Here is a 15,561-nt window from a genome sequence, read left to right on the forward strand (position 1 = left end):
CAATTTACAGATAATTTAATTCAGTATTTGAACAAATTCAATATTTTAATTAAATTAAATGTCTAACAATAATGCAAATTATTTTGACAACAAATAAACTGTTACACTCGATGCAAAAGTGGAATTTGTAACATGATTGTTTGTCGAAAAACCAACAACATGACATCCATCGATCATCGTGGCAAATTAAGATCTGGAATTGGAGTCATAAAACTCACTTTGCATAAACTGAAACTTATAGGTCTATAGCCGACATATTAAATTATAAAGGTACATCTAATATTGTCAAATACTGTAAATAAATAATATTAGTAGGCAATAGGAAAACTGTATGTGAATACTAGCATGAGCAATTGTAATTGATGATACGTTTCGTTATAAAAATTATTTTGCGGAAACTAGGAAAAGACTGCAATACGATAAGTTCATCTAGCACATCCAGTTGCATGCAGTAATATTATCAGTTATAATATTTAGACAAGATGATCTTGAAGTAAATTGATACAATAGAAACGTGTAGGAAGACTTACTTAACTTTACAGTTTTCAGTCAAGCGAATGAATCCCAGTAATGCAAATATTTATTAAACTCCGACTATTTAATATCGCAGTAGGAGAAGATAAATTTAAACAACTGTTACGAATATATTTACCAAGAATACCTAATTAATTTAAATACGTCTATTATTCTGGTAGAGGAATGTAGAATACTATACGTATTGTGATTTTAATAGTGCAGATTGAGCGCACATTGATTGAGTTGCGACAACTTGATATCACATTAAAGAAAAATAAGTTTGAAAAGTCTTGTACGAATATATGAATATTTACTAGAAACATTTGTATTTATTCTAGATTCTGTTATTCTTCGATACGAATGACTAGAAGGCAATTTTATTTTTCGAATTCTGACAGCATCATTCATCGTACTATCTGAAATAGAAAATATCTAGTACGCATAATGGATATTTCTTATTGTTCTGTATATTATTTCAATTCCGACCACGATGATCTTTTAAAGATTAAAAGAGTAAAGTTTAAGGAAAAACTTTGAATAATGTTCACACATATAACATTCAGTCAAGTATGCAGTGAATATTAAGACGCGCGGTGATTAACGCATGACGCAGACGCTTTGAACATTTTCATTAATCATCCACAACTCGAAAACCAAAGGCGACACTTGGAGCGCCACTTTGATGTTACTCGATGCTTTGTCCCTTTAAATTAATTGTACAGACAAGCGGGATTTGCTGTTTCTCAAGTTGCCGATCATTATCAGAATTTGCCGAATGGACCTTTAAGTTGGTTGTATCGTTTCGTCTCTAATTAAAACTGGGTTTTATGTGGAAATGTCGCCGTTTGTAGTTCTCTACTCTTCGATTATAAAAGTATATAAAATTGTTTTGTTTTTTTTTACATATAATTAAATCAAATTAACGAACAAGAAGAATAACTGCTCATAAAACAGGTTCAACTGTTCTGTTTTCTTTTCCATTTTTAGTTCTCAACACTGGAATATCAATCTTCTAGCCAGGACACGACTAACAGGAAGACGAATTTGTAGGATACAGCACAGTGCCACATAAATCAGAAAGAGCAACGCAGCTAAGGTGTCTCTACCAGCCAAGTTATGAATGTTTATGTTTCTATACGTTTTATTGCTACATATGGCTTTATTTGTAGCCAGCAGAGCATTAATTTTATAGTATCAACGAATTCGAAGTTTCTTCTGGCACCTCGATGGCAAACTGACGTATCGTAAATATCGTAAAATGAGTACCTTGAATTTCCCCTAAATGTTTAAGTTTCCCAATGTCTACAAAGTTAACTAACTCTTCGCTGATCAGTGTTCGATCACCACCGAGGAATAAAATTTAGCGTAACCTACCCTTGTGAAAGGAGATGAAGGATGCGAGTTCGAGACTTTAGGCGTTCAGTAGATAATCATTCAAACCTTCGAACGGAGTACGTCTCAAATCATTCGCTAAGTTGTACGCGCGCATTATCATACGGTCAATTTCAAAGTCGCGAACTGCCAATTATTCGCAACGCAACGATGAAGATAAACGAATAAGATTTTCATAGTCGGTCGAGAAGTGTCTTTGCAACATTTTTATAGTGATATCTGCAAAATCGCGTTTCTTTAGTTGCGTCACTTTCCTCGCAAGAGTGCGATACGCTCACACGGCAGTTTTATTCATTTTCATCATGTGTTGACTCGGAACGGTGAAGTATCGACACGCATTTATGAATACATCCAGTGTTCCAATTTTCCTTGTATGCATACCTGCGAGCAATCTCTTATTTCTACTCTTTAAAACGTAGCAGTATAATATTTGTAAACAGCAAGTAATTTCATCGTCGCAGACATCCAATTGAAACTTCTAAATCGGTTTTATTGAATTGTACGATCAGTATAGAATGACGCAGTTTTCAAACTTTGAAAAGTCGATATAATATTTACCTTCGCATCGTGCGATCGGAATTCAGGAAGTTGCCACAATGTTTTATTGGAATACGCATCATATTACGCCCACTAACGCCTATTTTCGAAAATGACTACTCAATCTGCGTAAATGTGAATCGTTTAATAAAAACTAGCGAACGACGTGCCAAACGAATTCGGAAGCATCGTTGCATGAAATATCGTGGCATTACGCAATTTCAACAATTGCCTACCGTTCTTTAAAAATCTGTAATTTTCGTCCTTTTCGATTTTCTGTCTGTTCTGAAAACCCTTTGAAATAGAAAAAATTACTTGCTCCCAGTATCTTTTTAGGTGAATTGAAACAGCTTTCGTAGTCTCTGGAATTTTCAATCATCGCGAAGAACATACTCCGTCTATTAACAATTCTTGTTTACGACAAAATACGAATATACTAAATATAATTCGGCTTATATGTATAATTACTTTTCAGGAAGAAAGGCTATGTAACCTTAGCTAATCTAAGAGTAGAGCACTAGTGAATTATATATATATATATATAAATAGTTTTATAATAATATATAGTTTTACGATATATTTAATCACATGTTTGTCCTATTACCTTACAGCGACTGTGTCACTCCGATATTTGTCTTTCTCTTACTGCATATCATATATCTTCACTGTTTTTGCTACATTCACTATCTTCTTGTAAAAGGGATTTTCTCGGATCAATTAATAAATTAAATTAAACAATTAATCCTTTCGGCATCGAGCTGTGCGATACGAAGTGTGCGCCTTGTGCTGCCAGCTTTTTGCGGCAAAACACCTGCTGCCGCGCTGGACCGAATACATTTGAATTTTCGATGTAAAATATATCGATCGTACTTGAATCTGAAATTCAACAAATGTCCAATAAATGCATACAAAAGCCTACTAAACAGCCCTGATGAAGCATTGTATTTTACAGGAGTAGAAGAAAATGACGTATTTCTTATTATGTGTTTTGTTCCCATCCGCATACATATAAGCATAAACTAGAAGCCATTAAAATCACATTAAAGACTTTCATATTGTATACAGGGTTTGCAAAAAGGTTGGTGATGAACTCTAGGAATATATAGGATTTATGAAAATAAGCTCAATAAACAATAAATAACGAGATGTTTTTACGAATAACACACTGCATCTGTAGAATATATCGAATTTGTTCCCAGTTCATTTCAACGCACACGTTTTCACATATAATTTTATAATTTTGAAGTTTTATAATTTTATACATTAAACACCTGATAACTCCAAAATTAATCGCTTTTAAATCGCTCTAAAAAAATATTGCACATTTCTAAAGTTTTCCTCAAGCTTTTTGTACATCCTGTATAGAAAACTAGTAATCTTCATCGCTTTCGTTAAAATCAATATGTATAGTTGTATATATGTATGTAGGTTCTTTTCATTTCTACTTGCACTTAAATATATCTATTTTGTTTAGATACAGAGATATTTTTAATAATAAAAATTGATATTTAATGGTAAAAGTATTTTAGCGATAAAAATGATGTATTTTTCATTTTTTTTCCCTGCAATGCAAATGTTACGCAACTGAATGAATTGCAATATTTTAGTCGACGGAAACAATTTTCTTGTGTATTGACAATTGTGTCAGTATTTATAATACCATCCACCAGAGATGTTCGCAATATCGTCTTGGCGACATTACATACAAGCACTTGTTCAGTGTACTGATCCATCTAAAGGAACAAATATGTGGCGATTTTTATTGACAATTTTGTAATGCACCTTTAAGGAAGGGAAATTATTTTTAAATCGGAATTTCAACATATCGACAGCATGTCACAATTCGTAATAAATATTTTTAAATTATAGCTTCTTATTTTCGTAACAAACTTTTTAAACACAATGAAATTTAAGGGAGCAATGAAAAGAGTTTATGCACTGTTTAAGCGGACATTGTGCATATTTAAGCGGATCGGATGTTAATGAATATTACAGTGCACAGTGATTGCGTTTCATGTATGTAGTATCGTGGGCAAAAGGCCTAGATATCGGCCGAACCATAAACAATGTCACGAGAGCCGCGGCATCGTTGGGTCCATCAATGTGTCGTCGGTCTTTTCAAGTGAATAGTTTCGTGGAAAAGGCCTGCATGACCCTGGTCACGGCCGTTTGCAGAACACGTGCGCGATAGAGCGGGAAAAGACAAAGGGATGCTAAAGACAGTGTTAGTCAGTTGAGAAGTCGTGCAGTGTGAGTTGAGAAGCGAGAGCGAGCGAGTGCAGAAGCCGGAGAGTGTGAATCGGGAAGTCGAGAGCCGAGTATAATAATAAGATGTGCGACAATATTGTAATCAGTTTGTTGTTTTGAATATTATTTATTAAATCAAAACATCATTACTTGTCCTTACCTCTAAAGACTCATTTAGATATGTACATGTATTGTATCTATTAACACACATTTGACGAATTTTTGAACACGCATCTATATTACTATGAAACAATCGATACAGAAAAATATGCTGCACGTGCAACTGAAAGTGCCTAAACGTTTACAAGAAATGCACATAATCTCCAAAATTAGAAGCTTGAAAGAAATTGTTGTATTTAACATCTGCAATTACAGTGACAGATCTGCATAATTGTATTTATTTTACATCACGGATTATAGGAAATGGTATGGTGGATTTCCAAACAATTAAAAAAAAGAAGAACTAAGAACAAAAATGAATCTTTATTAGCAAGAAAACGGAGATCGTACAGCGCACCGTATTCCAGCAGTTGGACAGTTGTAGGAAACGACTGCAATACGTGTAAGCTCTGCTTATGAACACTCGCAGTGAACTAACACGATGCACTTGCTTCACAATAATCTCGGCTTTCACTTAATTAGAGCAGGGTCATAAATTGCAAGAAATATTAACTCGGAAATTCCATAGAGTGTTGTTCTATAAGATGTACAAGTTACGAGAAATGCTAATTGAATACTACGCTGATTATAGGCTTCGAATCGAATCGAATACTAACGCCAGCTATGAATCACGATTCACGAAAGACGTGCAACGCTCTTCCATCATCAATTACAGTAAATGGTCAAAGGGATAATGGCGCCATAAGAAGGTATGAAACTCCGGACACATATACACACATACACACACATACATAGCATAGAACATAGAGTAAGCTATGATATTCTTTCGCTTTACTTTTTACCTGTAAGTCGACAGGTTTAAGAGCTAATGTACCATTGAACGAGAATCTCGAATAAAAGACTATAGCACATTTTGGTGAAAGTTGGATTAATAGTACAGTAGAACTCCATTTGTCTGAACGTATCGGTGGTCAAACAGTTTAAATCGAGGTTTATACGATAAGAGTCTACCAATTCTCCTCACTACGTATTATGCTTCGTTCACATAATAGAAGCTCACGATGCAATATATTAGATTCAACCAGTAAACGTTCGATTAATCAGGCGCTGATTAAAATTTTGTTCCAATAAAAATACTTCGGATATATGGATTTTATCATAAAGTATGGTTCTACGATTCTTATCGATCGTCTTAGTAAGTACAGATTGCAGATATTTGGGTCAAAAGGCGACATAATATCGAACACAGAAAACACGTTAAGTGTTATGGAACAACGTAACTTGGAAACCGACTTTTCCTAATGTTTCGAAGTTTCCATTCAATTCCTCTTGAAAAGTATTACAGAATCATCTCTACGTCATCATAGTTTGCTTTTTTGTGACATAAGTCGTCAACATAAGTCGGTCATATGTCGTCAACTTTGAAGCCACTATACTCTTCGTAGCTTGAGGTGCTCTCGATAGCTTTAAATGCCAATAATTAAAAAACAAATATCAAATACAACTTTTATTCTTCGTTTTTATCTTATTGTGGCTTTTAAAGACACTCGTTGAATTTCCTACCAATTGGTATTAACGAACACTACTGGATAATACTGGATCAACCGACCAATCAGTTTCTTCTTTCCCAGTTCCTATCTAATTTAGTCGGGATTATACTTCGTACTATCGAGAACAGCGAGGTTGAGGGCTGCGGTCTGTTTTCCATTCTCGGAAATGAATTAAAAAGAAATTCAAATGATACGCATATTGAGTGTCATACGTAACGTGTAAATGAAATATTGGGATGATGTTCTTCCGAAGTTTGAAATCGAAAAGTTAATACTGCTCGACACATTATAGTTTAGTCTGAATTATATTGTTAACTAGATTTAAAGCAAACAATTAGCCGTTATTACAAGTAATTGAGATATTCGTCTGGTCTGTTCTTTTTGCATAGCAGAAAAATTGTGTTGCGAAAAATGTTACTAAAAATAGAAATTTAATGTTTGGAGAACTTTATATTTACATTCGTCTGTCTGAATTATCCGAGACACTTAAAACACACATTATCGCAAAATTATTTATTCCCGACGGGGCTGTATAATGAGCACATAACCGTCGTGCAACGATTATAAAACAATAAAGTAAACTTGATAAAACAGGACTTGATAAAACGTAAGAATTGGGTATAATTGACACACGGGGCCCTTTTGCGTAACAAATATTGCCACACCCTTTTGCCGCTTGTTTTGTCCTTAACTCTACAGAGACGAACGAAAGAAAATCTGTAAAATAAGAAATATATGTATAAGGATATCCTCAGATATCCTCAGAAGGATATCATTCAAAGTTTTCAACTAAAAGGATCAATATGTATTGTGAATGCAATATTGCCAATATTTATCGACAAAATGCATTCCGTTGAAAATCTTGAAATATTTATAATGGAAGCCTATATCTAAAACAAAAATTTTAAAATATTCATAATATTATTGGTTGTCTGTGGACACTCTAGTAATAAACTGTAATTTTTACCGTAAATTATTACCATAAATGAACCTCTACCATATTCTTACTTTGAATATAAAGGTAACTGCGATTTACAGTGTATCAACAATTTTGAGATTCCTGTCATTCGTCACTATATATATTTCATCTGGGAAAAATAAAAGTCACAGAGCTTTAGATTAATCTTTCTACAAATGACGGAATAACGTCATCTTAACGTGAGAAACGTGTTAAATTGTCACGGCGTAGGTACACGTGAGGGTCAAGACAGGACTGCAGGGAACGAAATTTTCTGCGAACAGTTTTACCGACAAACGAATATACTTTAACGAATAATGGTGTTTTTAAGCGATGCAGCGAGAATGTCTGGATCACGGAAAATCTACAGCATACAAGAGGTACAAACAATAGGTACAGCATCAATGTGTGATACGAAATTCTTAACACGTGCCTCATCAATCCGTATTCCATTTCCTATAACACTTTATATGCTGAAGGAAATCGGTATTTCCTTGAATTCACATTACCCGATTTGCCACGTGATGTTCCACCAGAGACGCGAAACTGTTTGAAATATTATCAGCGGCATAGAGCACCGGCTCATAACGCTCGCACCATAACGAGATATTTAATATCAATCTATGGAGGAAAATGATTTGACATCCGACAGCCTTGCCACCACGTTCACGTGACTAAAATCCTCTTTACGCCTTGTGGAATTTTTTTTTTCTATTAAAACAGACTGTATACAGAACCTTTTATTTTCGTTGGTGACATGAAAAAACGTATCAAAAGGGACTGTTTCATTGTGAGTGTTGGATAAATGTAAGAAAACGAGCGAGAGAATATTTAGAATGCAATAGTGGAAGCATTTGTAGTAGATGTTCGAAAATCAATTACATATTTTGAAAAGTATTGAATTTTTCATGATTTTACCGTAATACTTTTGAGTTGTGAATGGCACGGGGAATCAACTAATGCGAACAAAATTGCAGAGTTCCATTGAAAAAAGGAAGTGCAATTGTGTTCAACAACTGTCTGAATGCACTTGTGTAAAAATCGCACTGCATGATGATAGAGCTTGATAAACAATGGAAAATTTTCCTCCACAATTTCTTTCTATCTGCAATAGGAACAGTATCGTAATTTGGCCCAATTATTTACTAAACTCAGCCTATGTAAAATAAAGCTTTCCATAATTGGTTAGTCGTACTTTCACTCTCGTCTTTGTTAGCACTTTTACAAATCGAATATCGGCTTCAAGTGCCAAATAGAAATTGCCAATTTAATCCAGACGTATTGTAGCCCGGTGCTGCACGACACGAAACTGTATGAAGCTAACGAATCCACGCATATTCCATCCTTTAAAAAAAAGATTCATTTTCATGTTGTTTCACAGTATGCGAACAGTGTGTGTGCACACTGACAATGAACATAAATGCATAGTTTCCTTTAATAGAATATTTAGACATATCGACATTTGTTAAACGCATCCGATAAATGTTAACACGTCATAGAATCTAATCTATCTATGTACGTATACAGAGTGCGACCGAGTAACGTGTACAAGCGGGCATGAAGTGATATTATGAAGAAATAAGAACAAGATATGGAATGAAATTTTTTCATTTAAGGCTTAGTCTGCGAGAAAATCGAGTTTGAAAATTTGAAATGACACGAACTTATGGATTATTATAGAGAATGAGCGATATGTATGTAATTAATAATGTCGTTTAATAATGTAACTCGGCAACTGGTGAGCGTATAGCTATATGTGGCGATAGCACGAGAAAGAAATAATAAGAAGAAAACAATTCGAATCGCTTCGAATCACCTCGAACAGAATTCGAAGCTTGGTTTTGAGTCTTTATAAAGTATTCTGAGTCTTGGTCAACTTGGGAATTTTGATCGTCGTCGCTCTGTCGTCAAAATGTTGATCGACGAGTTCCTTGAACCACTTTATGTTTGTCTGTGTTTCAATAATATAAGTAGCGTAAAGCCTCCACTAACAAAATTCCTCAAACATCGTTCTCACTCTTGAATTCTCAAGCCAAGGGTATCGAATATTACGATTTCCAACATGATTAATACTCAAGGGACTTTAAAGTTCAAAGACTCGAGACTTGTATTAATATTCAGGACTGATCGAAACTTTCAAGAGTTTTAAGATACGAATTAGATTCGAAGTGACTCGAATTTGTTGCCACATATACAGATTCGAAGTCATTCAAAGTATTTCGGATCCTGCTATTAATTTCGTGTCGCAAAATGTCAGGAATCGTTCTTATGATATTGTCTTCTTTCTTTCGACGATCATGACTGTCTCGATAAAAGAAAAGACATAAAACGCCACAGGCCGTATGTATATCTATTAAGTCGCTCTTCGACCATAACCTAACGATTCTTCGTCAGTCGAACACATAATTGCTATCATCCAACGCGTCTTTAACTTTTGCGTTGAATAAAATGAATTCTAAGAGGAAGTTTTAAATAACTAAAGTTGCAACATTTTCTGCAAAAAGGAATATAACCGAAATTTTGTACAAAACTTCTGTATGTCGAATACTCGTTAGTTAAAGCTCTTTTGTTCGATAACTTCGTTAAATGGAAACCTATATATGTATAACTGGAAGCTCTTAGCTCTTGCCTTAAGGCTCGAATTACCAATGTTCGATTGTGCTAAAATAAGGATCACTTACCAAGTACGATCCATATGACGATGATGTTGCCACCGGTTGCCACCAACAGCATTGCAGCGAATATCAGGGACCAGAACAACTTTTGCCACCATGATAAGTCAAACGGCCGCTCTTGATAATTAAATAAACAATCTAAAAAAGCATCATGTAGAACTTGCCGTTCCGTAGAACTATCCAAAGCGTTTTGCAATATATTAAGAAGTTCGCTACGATTTAACATCAACAAGATTGTGATGTCTCGTCTGAGAATTATAGTACTGCAGTTGTACAAGCCATACGAAAACAAGTTGTCCATATTTTGAGCCTGACAAAAACCAGCACTTTTTAAGAACGACAACAGTATCCAGATGCGAACAATTTGGGTGAAATTCTCTCGTCTTTTTACGTGAATTCCCGTAAATTTATGTGAAATTTACGTTGTCTTTCCCCTTTTCAAATCGTTGTGGCGTTAAATCTACGTATTAACTAATCGTTACCGGTAGCAATTCAGAACATCTTCTCTTAGTGTATTGCATAGGATAGTTCCAAAGTTTGTTCAAGAACTCATCTTTGTTGGCGAACTTGTTTTATCAGTTCCACTTTTATACGGCTTTATCTCGAAAATAATACACAGCGCCGCTGTTTCTGAAAAGATTATGTACGAGCTAATAAGTTTGCGGTTTCAGAGTGACAAATGACGACGGCGAACGCAACAGGCAGAAAAAGATGTACGCGATAGAAACAAGTGTGTTGCGATAAAATTTACTTTGAAAAAATAATATACAAGAAAAGAATTGGAATCCGTAAATGTGAAACGTTATATCAGTTTTGTCATTTAACGAATTCATTACTTTCAGCTCGTTAAGTTGTCTACGTATAAATAAAATGTTGAATATACCAGTGTAAATGCCAATAAGAATAAACCAGAATAAAACAATTAATATTTCATACGATATCTATCTGTTGTTTTTACAAAAAAACAAACACACTGCTTTTCATCACTGGTTTGCTATTAATTCATATATCTTACTAATATTCATGTATCGTTGATAGGAATCGAGCAAAGTATCCACCACGTACATATGAGTGATTGCGCGCATTTGTTATCCTTGAGAATCCTTGCTAATAATATTAATATTAATATTCTAATATTATTACAATTTTTGTTAATGTAGTACGATAACTAGCGAATCAATTAGTAAGCAACGGTTAATAATTAACAATTTAGAAATGAACATACATTTTAATCAAATAAACTTTGAAATAAATAACTGTACTTCAATAATTAATTACAAATTAAGAAAAGTTGAAACTACAAATAATAATTACAAATTATTAGATTTGTTCTACTTTTAATATTGTGAGATTTCATTCGAATCCATTTATACATCAGAGTTGTGTTAATAATCACGACAATTACAGTTACACTAATTTGAAAACCTCATTTTAATAATGATTAAGATTCTTTCGCGTAACATAAACTTGATAAAGATTGTTTGAGACTTGTTGAGGTACGCAGTAATCGGAAAAATCGGAACATCATATCGAAGGATTGTGGTATTGTTTAATAAAGTAATAATAATTTAGTAAAATTTCGTATTACTGTGCAAATATAAAAAGATAAGCGCCAATTAAAAGCGAACTTAATTATAATACAGAAAAGGTAACACGATATTTATTCCAACAAGGTTCCACTCGTTTTTATCCATTTGCGCAAGTATAGTTGAAATTCGTTCAATTAACGCGATCTTTTTTCAAATTACACACAGGCGCGTGAAATCATTTATTGGCGATGCCATTTACAAACGCGCAATTCTAGAATCGCCCGCTTCTATTTTCTAATTATCATCGCCGATGTGTTTGTTGGACAAAGCTTTATTATTTACTCATGAAACGATAAATAACAAATTGAAAGAACATTTCATTTTGCGAGTAAGAATTAAATCTCCTATTTAAATAAAAGTCATTTAAACGATGCCAAAGATAATTTATTTCTTATTTCTTATTTGCAGATTTTATTTTTCATTTGAATTTAATCGGAGAGCAAATGATATTATGTAAATAAATAGATTTTCGCTTTCTCTTGTATCCGTTTCATTTGAAACAATCGTGAAATTAATAAGATTATTTTTCAATAAATAAATCGCCTTTTATAACTACTCGCTTTTCCAACAAATTATTCGAAAGTATATCCATCATATTTCGAGGTTTCGCCGTGTTTATCATAGCTGACAAACATTATTAAAAGTTACAAATTCCAATGTACAGGAATCTCCCTGATGGAAATATTTGTGTAAAAATTCGAATTTGTTCGACGATCGATAAATAACGAATAAAAAATAAATAAAACTAATAAATGAAAAAGAAAATTGTATTTGAAAAGAATAATTAATTTCATTGATATATTAATATGACGAGCAATTTATTTCTATTTTTTTATTTAAACTATCCCAACTAACAACTGACCCTCTGTTTAGATAATTATTTAAATGAAAATTTATTTAATAATGCCCGACATGGTTGTCGATAGGTCCGATTCACATTCTCACCACAAAAAACGCGTCTATCAGCCTAACAATGCGAGACTGCGATAACCGTGCATACCCAAGAACTGCATTGGAGCAACTGAAGCTTCAAAATCGCGTTCATTCAAAGATGCGTGCGCAATGACTTGCGCCTTCGCGTCTTCTACCGATAGCTTTTTCGTTACTGTTCATCTACATCGTTCATTTGCTTGTATTATGGAGCCTGGTGTCGGTTGATAAACTAGCAAATTGTTATCGAATACCAGGAAATTCATCGATTTTCGCGCTTCACGATTACACGTGAGAGACGACGATTGCTAATAGTAAACAGTATAAACAGCTAACAGTATAAAAACCTAATAAATAGATTCTCGATATGTTTTCTACCACTATACGATTTAAAAAATTACATTGCAGGTATTAAAATCCTCTTCTTTTAAACGAACATTAATCATTTCAAAATTACGTGTTTCTATTATCTGTTCTATAATATTGCAATATTTTATATTTTACAAATATGCAATCTTCTTAAACTAAGCTCATTAGCAATGCTTATAAAACAAAGCCACCGCTGCGTCATTTTTTTCCAAAGTACATCTGAGTTTCTTTTTACATGGTAGTATTTCTTTTACCATACACGATTCATCGCCAAGTTACGCGGCTTTTCTAAACATATTTTATTCACAGTTCAAAATATTCGAGTGACAATTTTTGTTGAGTTATCCTCTATGTATACTATTTCCCAGATTTAATTAAACCAACAAACCGCCACGCTATTCTTAGGGATGAATATAAAAAAAAAAAGAACATATCATTCATGCCGATAGTAATTGGTCGATTCATTCGTCTCCGCTATCGAGGAAAGGTCCGATAAGATAATATTTTTCGATGTTTACGTTTTGCGGAATATTTCAATGGTAATACTAACGCGATCGCTTATCATACATATGATAGATATAATGCGTTCACTTAGGTAATGATATCGTATCGTTTTCGACACCGTTCGCTATTTAACACTAGAACTACCGATAGTTAACACGAAGCTATTTCTACCAAAACTAATGAAAATGACTGGTCTTTAAAAAATACGTAGTAATAGAATATTTTATATTTGTTGATTTATTATTTTCTCACAGAAGCAATTCCATATTATGTAGTATATTTTTGGTATTATTAATCCATCTGGGAGCATGATCCTTAAACGAGGGTTTACATATTTATAAAATTGTAGATGCAGTCATTTTGACCGCTGTGGTATTTCTAGTGTTAGCATCTAAGCGATCCAGCGATCGATCCGGAACTTTCCTGATACGCGATAAAAATTTTAAAAACGTGCGGAAAGTTGTACAAAATGAAGAAACTGGTTAATTGAGGTTCGATAAACCAGTATAAGTAGCCTTGACACAAAATTATTTTCAGTTTGAATACGCAAAAAACAAAATGAAATTCATTATATTATTCTTTTAGTTATCGTTGCGAAAGTCGTTACATCATTGCGGGAAAAAATATAACGTGAAGTAGGAATTTTAAAATAAAATTGTAAAACCAGTCAATTTGACTGGTATGGTAGTTCTAGTTGAGGGTTAAATATACCAAATTCAGTAAGACAAAGTGTATGCAAGGTATTCAATGGTTATGTCGATATAGTGCGCGCAAATGACTTTAAAGATGGATACGGACATGACACTGTGGTGAAATATTGCCAGGAATATCCACATCCTAAGATCCTTTATCACTCGATATTTCCAAGTGCTCATCGACGTTACGAGGAATCTATCATAATTCTGAACTCGCAATGTGGCTATCACCTATCCCTTAAGATTTTCTGTTATGAAGATACTTGGGTGGAATCAGAAGCGTAGATATTTAAATCGAAAACTCCATAACATGACCAATTATCATCCAACGGTGGTTCAATCACAGAAGAAGAAAATGTCTATGACTTTGAAGAAAAATAGTTTACGTATTACTCTAAATACAAAAATGATTTCAAACTTGATAAAAATATAATATATTCTGATGGAAGAAGAAACGACACGAAATATATTAAACAAATCCTTGGAATTCTTTTTCGCAGTCATTAGACTGCGATTATTTGTACAAGTTTGTATTTTTATCGATGTAACTAAAAACTGAAATTTATATAGGGATTTATTCCATCTACTAAACATTATAATGAGCAATTTATTGTACATATTTTATGTATGTTTGCATATCATGTGCACGGACTGTATATTTTTACATTTGCATGTTTCCTGTGGATGCATAAATATCCGCAGTCTAACAATCGCAATGTTAACAAAGAGGAATTTAAATTAATTGAATTGAAAGGTTATGAAATGAAATATTTCATTGATTCAACGCTGGCTCAATGAATTAATCAAGAAAATCTCATCCGTTTGTTATGCTGCGCCTTATTGAATGAAAATAAACATATTATTCATATTTCAGGTTTATCAACAGAATCCATCGTTTACTGAATTTTAAAGCAAGTCGTTCAATTAAAATCTTTCGTTATGTTAAATACGCAGATACGCGTGTATTAGATAAATGAGAAACTTCGAATGAAACGATTAATACTTCCACTTAATTAATATTTGATTTACACGAGCGGCTCTGAAAGATTGGAATCTTGCTCTATTTACTTCATATAAAAACCTTGTTTCAGTAATTCATTGGCATAAATGAGGAAAGGTTTCCCTTCATTTCAATGTTATCTACGATTCCAGTATCGGTAGTGATTCAATTAAAATAATCTCGATTAAAACGAAATAATAGTAGCGAAGTAGTGGTCGAGGAAAATGAGAAAAATGTTTACGGTTGAGTAATTCGAAAACTAAAAGTTTCTCTAAATTGCTTGCACCATTCGAAAGAACAAAGGTAAGCTTCTTGTACACAGTTTCTCGTTAAAATTTAACAATACTTCTTCTTGGTACCGCAATTTTTTTTTATTTTTTTTAGACTTCTGGAACTCTTTTCACGCGGTACATTTTCTACACGATATTTCTTAACGTGTGCTATCAACTTTAAACGATTTATTTTACACGTTTTGCTTT

General features: G+C 33.4%; 1 protein-coding gene and 1 long non-coding RNA gene across 8 annotated transcripts in view; one reads left to right on the plus strand and one right to left on the minus strand.

Moving 5' to 3' along the window:
* The window catches only part of LOC100647109 (tachykinin-like peptides receptor 86C), a 48,031-nt gene extending 35,424 nt beyond the window's left edge, over positions 1 to 12,607 (minus strand). For 3 of the 7 annotated variants that reach the window (XR_007225342.1, XR_007225338.1, XM_048409140.1), the window contains exons 1-3: positions 12,447 to 12,591; positions 11,011 to 11,102; positions 10,002 to 10,625 (exon numbers count right to left, since the gene is read on the minus strand). Coding sequence is in view for 1 of the 7 variants with exons in the window: in XM_048409140.1 (XP_048265097.1) it covers positions 10,002 to 10,296 (295 nt within the window). In the remaining 6 variants the exon portion in view is untranslated. Of the gene's footprint in view, positions 1 to 10,001; positions 10,626 to 11,010; positions 11,103 to 12,446 lie in introns of all 7 variants that reach the window. The other 4 variants (XR_007225343.1, XR_007225339.1, XR_007225341.1 and 1 more) reach the window with 4 other exon arrangements.
* On the plus strand, positions 4,066 to 6,858 carry LOC105666181. Its single transcript, XR_007225344.1, has 2 exons — positions 4,066 to 5,254; positions 5,444 to 6,858. It is a non-coding gene; the product is annotated as an uncharacterized LOC105666181 (long non-coding RNA).
* Positions 12,608 to 15,561: the final 2,954 nt, after the last annotated feature.

The sequence above is a fragment of the Bombus terrestris genome, chromosome 10 (genome assembly GCF_910591885.1).
Source record: "Bombus terrestris chromosome 10, iyBomTerr1.2, whole genome shotgun sequence".
Lineage (NCBI taxonomy): Eukaryota > Metazoa > Arthropoda > Insecta > Hymenoptera > Apidae > Bombus > Bombus terrestris.